We start from the raw sequence: 9,849 nt of genomic DNA, 5'->3' as shown, positions 1-9,849 counted from the left end.
TCGTCGAGTTTTTTTTTTCCCGATCGCGTTTCGTCTCTCTTGTGCCCACATCGTATAGCTTCGCGCTCCAGATACGAGTAGCAAGAAATCAAAGAATTAACGCGAAAATGCGAGGGACGCAAAGAACAAACTAAAAGAAAAAGGATGATCCGACGTGGAAATGAATGAATCACGAGGTTCGCGCATCGATCCGCACGCCTATTTCTGATACGCCGCGTTCGTCGCGCGTCGCGCCTGGCATATTCGGCGTCGAAAGAGAGAGGGCGAGAAAGTCCACTTGTCGGTAAGCTGCCTTTCTTGCACAGGAACTCTAACTAGGAATTAATCTATTACTCGATATGTGTGTATTGCATCATGACACCATCTGGCAAGAGGATAAATCGCGCTTCGTATTTACAGGTGCGCCTCTAGGTCGCATCGCGCCGCTCTGCTCGAGACACGCGAGACGCAAGAACGTAACTACACGGAACCCGAGATATCATAATTAGACGACGAGCAGTTACAAGTCGGAAACGTGTGATTTCGACTTGGATATCCATTTACACTTTGCGTATCCGTCTGTGTGCGTGTGCGTCGTTCTCTTTCCTGTAATATACTTCCATTGCAATAACATGATTTACGATAATTGCAAAAATTGGCTTCGTAGCGGAGATCTCTTTCCACTAAATAAAAATATTTACAAACGTGTACAAATTTTGAACATTTGCTAATTTTTATTAATTTTTTTACTATTTTTTTTTAAACTATCTCGAAACATAAAAAGTTAACGATTGCAAAAAGATTTTGATCAATCTACATGTTTTTTTTTTATGTTTTGAATTTAAACGACTTGAAAGATCGAACATGTGGCACGTTAAACATGTAAACATTAGGCACAGTTATTCTAGGATTACGTCTCGTCCAGTTACGTTCTTACATTTGATAATTCTATCAGCAGACTTTTCGCCAAACATACTGACGCGCATCACGCGGGATCAGCGCGAAAACTTAAGAGTTACGCTGTCTATATGTATATACGAACGAAAAATCTCACAACGCATGCGGACGGAAGTGGGTACGGTGGAAACGCAATCGGTCGGATTCCACGGATTACGGTTCGAGAGATATTACGCACAAGACTGGCCTGCATCAAGTTTTGGATATCTTGAAAAAAAAAATTGCCTCCGTCATATAGTTACGCTTTACATGACGCGTTACTACGATTAACAATATAGCTATCATATTACGATATTACGCGCGTTTTTAAGTACGAAGCTAAATCTAGACTATGTACAAGTTGAATTAGAACAGGTTTTTAGGAACTTCAGAACAGAAACTCAAAAGCAACTATGAAACTAAATTAAGATTCTCGACAACGGCTGTGAGATTAGGAGACCTGGCGAGAATGAAATATTTTTTTAGGATCTCCGAAAGCCGACTAATTTCTGGTTCACCATGTTCCCGATGATAAATAAATTAAGGATAAATTAGAAGCATATCCCTACGTAAAGTACATGCGATAGGGGCGCTTCGTGCGCTTAAACGATACATTCAGTATTTTTGGCCAAAGTCGCTCTTAAACAGAACAAAAGCCTAATCGTGTGTGTATGTATGTGTATATGTGTGTGTACACGGTGAATATTTATACAACATGTACATACAAATTTTTCCTATATACAGCACAGTCCGACGTACAATAATATCCGAGGCACGTGCATTTTCTCGCGAGAATTCGCGGCCAAGAGATGAGATCGAAAAGAAATAATAATCGAAAGGAGGCAGGGAGGAGGGCGAGAGGCGTTAAAAAGAAAATGTATGAAGCGGTCGATTTAACTAAAGATCTTCTTTAACATACTATGAACCTTTCGTCACCGTAAATAATTAATTGTGATCGATATAGAGCAGATGTACCAGCAACTGACCTGTCACAGAAATACCGTTACATAATTTAATTTCTGTCCTAAATAAGAAAGTCGTTTCGCCTTATATAATCGTATTATTCATCATTGCGTTGTTTTTTTTTTTAAAAAAAGAATAAATTTACGTTATTTTACATGACCACAGAGAAACGACGAGAAAATGCAATGGTCATACACAAGTGCATCCGCATCTATAGATCTCAAAATATCTACGATCGCGAGGTACAAACTGCCTTGAAGCGACGAATTTCACGGAGTGGAAAGAGGATTCTTTTGAAATAAGAGAGCCTTAGAGCTCTACATTGCCACTAGGAAACTAAATGTCAACACGTACTTGCTCTCTTTTCTCTCTCTCTCTCTCTCTTGCGTATACACGAGCCGTTGGATGACTTAAAACCTAGGTTAATTGGAACTTTGCTAACTGATTGTACCCTACGCCAGCGGTGCACGTCGTGCCGCTCATTAATTCTCCTCTCGATTGCACTTCAACGGACGAGATCGTCCGTCTGTAACCTGCGTTCTGCGTTCGCGGCGCGAATAATTGCAACTCCGCGCTTCCGCGACGCGTATCGTTGCGTAAACGATCCAGGAAATTCGGCGAACGACGTAAAAAGAACCGCGGGATACGAGGGTTTCGCGAAGAAATCTCACTGCTCCGGTTAAAGTAAACGAGAAAACGGGCGAGGCGGCGACGATTTCCGACGACGGTTTCTATGCTACGCTAGATATATAATGTCACGTCCGACGCCAAACACCGCTCCTGCATCCGAAGTAGGTCGCGCCCGAATTTCCGCTGACCGTCTCCACCGAACTTCGCGAATGCAGGAGTCGCGCGTCGTGTATCAAACGATCTCGTTTGTACCGCGCCAGACGGGAAGAACGTATCTATGGCAAGCACCGTTTCCTATACATCGTAAAATTAAAAATTCGATTCTTGCGTCTAATAGCATTTTCGACCGTATAACAGGTTCGAATCGATCTGGATTGGATTAATGACGTTGCATGCTCTACTATTAGAAGAGCGTGACGTCAATCGATAGTAGAACACGTGACGTCATTAATTCAACCCAGATCGGTTCAAATCCGTTGCGGTTAAAAACGAGCTAAAATGTCGCATTTTTCGTCCATTTTTGTCGTACGAGAAATTTTACAGGCTTATCGATTGGCTGCAGAATAGAAAGATCCGAGAATCCTCCGTCCTACAGCCAATTGACAAACGTTGAAAATTCGTTGCACGATACAAACAGATAAATGTAATATCAGCCTGATTCAGGATAACGCGGAATACGAGAGTGATGCAAGAATTCGAAAACGTTTGAGCGTCACTGCCCAATTTATCTGTCGCGACACGCGCGCACAAAACACGCGTTTACGTGTTCGTAAACGACGCGATAACGCACGACGGTCGCGCCGGCGTGCGTTATATATTCCTTCGCGTTCATTGTATTTTTACGATTGCAAGGTTACGCCCGCGGAATCCTCCGATTAGCATTTTAGCGTTTTCCTCGCCGATCGATTCGACCGGACTCTGCGAGGCGGATAACAGACGCGACGCGACGCGACGCGACGCGAAAAGAATCGTCGACGATAACGACGGAGGTTTGCGGAAAAACCTCCTCGTGGCTGTTTACCACGATCGAGATGATAAAAAAAGTGCGTAGCTCTGCGATTAACGCGGAAAATTAACGCGAATAAGCGCGCGTTCGAACGCAAAGATTATGACCGAGTTGCGATATAAATGTCAAACGGCTGTGATTCATATACTATCTTTACTTCATTTTTTTTTTCCTCTTCATAATAATATATGTCCCCGTAGTGATTATGTGTGCAAATTAACGACAAATTAATATTTTCAACAGTACTGTTTATGGTTACTGTCGAAAAGCACGTAAAAGATATAAAAGCACATAGAGGATGAAAAAGAAACGTAAATGAGCACGTTAAGGTGAAAACGATATTTTGAGGACAATAATAATATGCTGATGTATAACTTTTAAACTGAGAAAATATCGATTCTCTTTCATTTCTGTCACAAAATCTTTCTTATTCTCTAAATTCTTAAGAGTGAAATCTCACTATAAAGAGTGAGAAAATTGAGCGATTCTTGAAAAAGAGTGACTCAATTTTTATCTTTAAGAGTAGGAGAGAGCTTTCACTCTTTGGAGCGAGATTTCCTGTAAAAGAGAGCGCGTTAAATGAAATCTTGACATTTTACTTGTTTTGTAAGAATTGATCGATTAGAATAATTCCGATTTCTGTTGTCCTCTTCATTTATCGGTTAGCGGTTGCTAAAATACACGATAAAAATACACGAGAGACTTCCATTCTGTTTGGGCAGATTCAATTTACGTTGCGAAATACGAATAAGTTAATGAACGAATATGTGAATGCGGAATGATGCCGGGGACACGAAGAACTTGCAAATCGTACGATAGAGATGTATTCGAGTCTCGAATACAGAGTTACGAGTTTATGGAGAGAGAGAGCCAGCCGTATGTTTAATTCGCGATATCATTATTTTAATACCGCGAGCGGATAGACGGACGGACCGCGCCGCTGTCCGTTGTGCAATGCCGTGTGTTACGCGAGGATTTAATTAATCGTATTCCGGAATTTACAACCCGCTGACAGCATTTTTGATACGGTATTTGGAAACTTTATGATCCATTTGCCAAACGCCAACTCTAATCAGGCTCGTTCAAAATCGCGGCAGGACTTTCATTTCAATGTACCCTCTCGGTTGCCAGTCATTAACGGCACCGTCACTCGTAAATATTAATTAAAATCCCGTTTTCAGAGGAATGCCGATTTGCCGGACGAATATTCTAATTAAAGCTACGCGCTCTCGAGACCGGCGGGACTTGTATATCGCTGGTAGAATGAAACTCTCATCCTTCTGTCCGTCGAAACAAATTAATTCGCGCGATAGACGCGCGCAGTACTTTAAATACTACCTTTTTGTTTACATGGGTGCAAAATAAATCACGCTTGTGTGTTCGATTTCAAATAAATAATCAAAGATTTATATTTGTGTACAACAGAATAAAATTTCTACTTAAAATAACGGAAGTATTTTACCTTGAATATAAACTTCCGTTCGCGTCTATGTCTCCCAAGGGTGTATCGTGCTGCGCGTTCGTAGGATTTAAGTGAAGCAAACGCAGATCGAAAGTCAAATGCGCGTTTTTATTAAGGCAAACACAATGTTTTTTTTTTTTTTTTTTAATAACTCGGAATTGAACGGCCGAGTGTTAACGTATAGATTAAGTTTAATGCCGCTCGAGAGATCACAATTAAATCACACGCGTGTATATCGAGAGTAGTCGAAAAACGAGAGACGCATCTTATATATCTCCGAGATTAAAAACTAAGACAGAGCGATGGAATGTAAAACGATAAGTGACAAGTGCATTGCGCGCTAATAAAATAGCCGATGCAGTCGCGAGATATCACAGAAATCGCAGAGATCGTAACCACCATTGGAGACGTAGACGCGCCGATTTCAAAATGAAGAGAAAAGCGAACGATATTCGTGGGAGAATAAAACGCGATGAATAAAAACAAATTCGTATAGTCATCACAGCTTTAAATAAAATCATTTCGCTATACCGATTGCGCACTGCGCGTCGCATTGCACACCATATACGATATTAAAGACAAGTAAAATATGTACGCCCAGCGTACGCTGCTAAAAACGTACGATATTAAATTAGGAACATATGTAATAATTTTAGATTCTCATGTGTCCTCCAATAAATTAAGAATAACGTCCAATAATAACATCTAATAATTAAAAGAGATAGTTTTGGCTGAAATTTAAAGCCAAATTAAAATTAAGTCATCATAAAAGAGTAGCACGGTGTAAAATTTATTTCGAGTGAAACTACCCTTCTCGCACGCGACGCAGGACGCGGATCGAGATAACTGCACTTTCCCGAGGTATTTTTACGCGTCTATCGGACACGACGGTTTTCGCATTCTAAGGTCAATTATTAAGAGACCGCCGTTATCTACTTGCGGCGATTCAAAGATGATCGAAATCGGTTTTGCGCGCGTGTTTCGGTCTTGTCGATGCCTCCCCTAATTCTTCGCGAGGCGATTCCTTCGCTGCTGTTCCGCAGACCACCGCGCACGGAATGCGATGAATATTTCAGAGATCGATCGATTTCGAGCAACTTTGTTCGCTCGACGGGGCGAAAGGGGAAAGGCCCTTGCAAGGAGGACGATGGAAAGTAAGTGGCTGCTAAATATACAATGCGCTCATCGAATCGCTTAAAAGGAAGAGGCCAGGGAAAAGAGCCTCGTTGCCCGCTCGCCTGTAATCGCATGCAATCGCTCCCCCTCCTCCCCCTCCCCCTCCCCTCTCCCGGGGCCACGATAGTGTGTTTACCGTTTTCGAGGATCCGCGAGGAAAAGATGCGGCTGTTTTTCGTCCGCGTGTACACTCGCGTGTCGCACCGGATTAAATTATCCCGTGGAGAGACGAAGGGGGCGGGAGAAATCAATGGGAATTACGTTTGTACCTTCGCCTTCGAGGAATCGAACCCGCGCCGGCTGCCGTCGACGATGGTCGCTCCGTTCGTTTTCCGAAAAAAAAAAAAAAAGCCATCGGTCTGCCACACAGGCCTCGCACAGGCCACTTGCGTGCGCGCTAATTATCTTACCTTACCTAGTAGGAAAACAAAAGTATGTATCTCGAATACTGGTTCTCATATCACTCGGACGTCGGGGATCTCTGTGCATATACATGAAATATAGGACAGCAATCGTATGGAGCGATAACCGCGAGTTATGATCAAATGGTTGCCCCCCCTCTTTAAAAAGTTTTCGAATTGCTATCGATTTTATTATTGCTTTAAATTATACACGAAAGAACGGTTTTGTCGAAGTAGCTTAAAATATAGTATAGCTGGAAAATCATTCTGTTGAAAATAAATATGCAACGTTCAAGTAAATAATAATGCTGCAAAAAAGATTCGACATTCTAGTAATCAGCTTGAGCATTCTATCGTATAAATTATAATATTTTGATGATCCAACAAAATTATCGTTACATCTGTATCTAGCAAAATTTTTACATACTTAAGCAAAACTGTTCTTTCTGTGTAAAGGATTGGAAAAAAAGTGAGAAATTTCGACGAATTAATAGTGAAAACGTTCCTATGCTGATTATTGAGGTATTTCTCATTAAAAGCTAATAAATTGTAAAATTTGATTTGGTACTCCAGGAGAAATGTTCAAGGAACATGAATTACATCTTGTATTACGTCTCTGTTGAGGTTTGCGGTATCGCGGTATCGTACTTGATTCGCTCACGTTTAACTTTGATATACCGTTGAATCGTATCGCTAAGAAATCCACGTGAGATCGTCGTATTTTTTCCCGAGAGCCCGTCCATTGTGTCTCCCCATTCGACCGAGGTGATTATAAATAAATAAAAATAAGCTCGCGAAGTGGAACGAAAGATGAACGTCGCCCGGAGATCGAGTCTCAATGCGCGATCAAATTATCTAACTACCTTACTTAAGAACGTAAATATAACATTAAATAAGAATTAAACTATGAATAAAAAAAAAAAGAAGTAGTATGTCGCGTAGTCAGGTATTGCACTGTCTCAATGGCCATCGCGTCGTCGCGTTGCAATTTTCGATCTGCAAGCGGAAAGCGTTGCGCCGGAAACGGCGTCCGAGAGACCTCACGACGCGGAAATCGCGTGCTCGATTTCTTTCCGAATCGCGGAAAAACGCGCAACGGAAAGTGCGCGTTTTTGTGGACGCAAGACTTTTCGACACACGCAGAACGAGGATTCGCTCGGCGTTCTCGTTACGGTGCACAATGCCGTTTGCGTCGTTCGCAGGTCAGATGTGTCCATGATTAACTGACGACTCGCGAAGAAAGGTGATGTCATCTTGAAGAAAAATGAGGAACAAAAGTTAATCGAAGAGGCCACTAATTACCAGCGCACTCGTAATAAATTTTCTCTCTTTCTCTCTCACTCTCTCTCACTTTTTCCTGTTACGAATTTATAAACCGCAAATGTCCACCAAATCGAATTACACAGCGTAGAATTTTACTAAGTGGACGTTTCCGGTCTACCCTCTTCCGATTCCCTCTCCCTCTCTACCCTGCCACCAACTTCCGGTCGTGTCTTTATCGTCGGCGCACGCGGTCTATTCCCAACCCCCCGTGTCAACTGTATAAAATATTCTCAATCATATCAACAACAGTCGCATCGTACATCGTACAACGTCAGTACATTATTACAATAGTTTATAGTTAATCGTAATCAATATAATATTCACAGCATTTTATCAAAATCTCTTAAAAGCACCAACCGTGGCGGCTCAAATTTTCCCCTCTCGCTCCCTCCCTGTTTACCCTTCTCGTTCCGTGTCGCTTTGTCCATTTCTCCCACCCTCTCTTAACTTTTCTTTAACTATCCCCATGTCGCTCGTATATGTATGTACGTGTGTGCTTGTGTTGTGTGTATGTGTGTGTGTATGTGTATATATGTATATATATACCTTTAATAATTTATCGATATATATATACGTATAATTTATAATATATATATCTATATATATATATATTTATATATGTATATAATAAGCTAAACGTTTCGTCTTAAAGCACTGATTAAACGAGGGAGCTCGTTATTAACGTGTCCCTCCCCCTGAACACGCGTTTACCAACCATCCTAACCAAAATCACAGGACTAACTAGAAACACACCGCCGGCTTCTTGCTCCGTCGCTCAATTATGGAACCGTTGACGCGGGGAGTCGCGCGTCGCGACGCGCGCGATCAGCAGGTGGGCGAGAGGAGATGAGTGGTACTGATGGAGAATTGGGGAGCGTGCAGAGCGGGAGTAGGATAGAATGTGTGGTTGCGGAACGATGTCGAAGGGACACGTCGCGGCAACGGCGGCGACGGCGGCGGCACCGGAAGCGGGGACGGTACCATCGTTGTCGTCGCCTGTCCGTTCGCGCGATCGGCGACGACGACAACGTGGATGCGTCGTGGATCAGCAGAGCGTCCCGTACGGTGATCGTCGTCAACATCGTCGTCATCGTCATCAACGGTGGTGGTGGTGGTGGTGGTGGTGGTGGTGGTGGTGGTGGTAGTGGTGGTGGTGGTGGTGATGCGGCGGCATGGCGGCGGCGGCGGCGGTCTTTGCTGCTGAGGCTAAGGCGAACTCAATGATGCGGCGGTGGCGGCGGTGGGGCCTCTTCCTCGGAGGGGTCCACGGGACTCGGGGACAGGAACTTGCGCACATATTTAGGATAATGTGTCTTTTCGTGGGCCTTGAGTATCGTCGACCTCGAAAAGGTCTTGCCACACAGCGTACACCGGAATGGCCGTTCGCCGGTATGCACACGACAATGGTCCTTCATATGATGGCGCAGCTTAAACGCCTTACCGCAGAACTCGCACTTGAACGGTCGGTCGCCGGTATGCGCCGGTAGGTGGGCAATCAGCGAGCCGACGTCCGGGAAGGACTTGCCGCAGAACTTGCAGAGGACGACGCCGGAGGTCGGGTCCGAGTGGGCCGCGAGTTCGAAGTCCATCGGCTCAATCGTACCCGCAGCAGGGTAGTGGGCCTCCGGCGGCAGGTGCATGCCGGGTTCGAGGCCCAGCTGAGCCTGCAGCTGCAGGTGGGCCGCCTGCTCGCGGTACTTGAGCGACTCGAGGCTGTGCGAGAGGATGTGCCGCGTCAGCTTGCTCTGGTGGAGGAACGAGGCACCGCAGTACATGCACGCAAACACCCGCTCATCCACACCCATCAACTCCTGCAACCAAACAAACAAGAACATCAACTTCTTGTCTTCCCTCCGGCGCTATATACCCCCGCGGGAAAGACTCATCTCCGCCTCTCTTTCTCTCTAAATCTCTCTCTTTCTCTCTCTCTCTCTCTCTCTCTCTCTCTCTCTCTCTCTCTCTCTTTCTCTCTA

General features: G+C 44.0%; 1 protein-coding gene across 1 annotated transcript in view; it reads right to left on the bottom strand.

Moving 5' to 3' along the window:
* Positions 1–9,052: 9,052 nt before the first annotated feature.
* Positions 9,053–9,849, bottom strand: part of LOC108771484 (longitudinals lacking protein, isoforms H/M/V) — a 6,685-nt gene continuing 5,888 nt past the window's right edge. The window contains exon 3 of the mRNA XM_018536792.1: positions 9,053–9,687. Within this exon, the coding sequence (XP_018392294.1) occupies positions 9,094–9,687 (594 nt within the window). The 3' untranslated portion in view covers positions 9,053–9,093. The remainder of the gene's footprint in view (positions 9,688–9,849) is intronic.

This window comes from Cyphomyrmex costatus, unplaced genomic scaffold (genome assembly GCF_001594065.2).
Source record: "Cyphomyrmex costatus isolate MS0001 unplaced genomic scaffold, Ccosl1.0 scaffold159, whole genome shotgun sequence".
NCBI classification, from domain to species: domain Eukaryota; kingdom Metazoa; phylum Arthropoda; class Insecta; order Hymenoptera; family Formicidae; genus Cyphomyrmex; species Cyphomyrmex costatus.
Note: the sequence above shows the minus strand (reverse complement) of the source record. Positions and strands in the feature narration are given on the sequence as shown.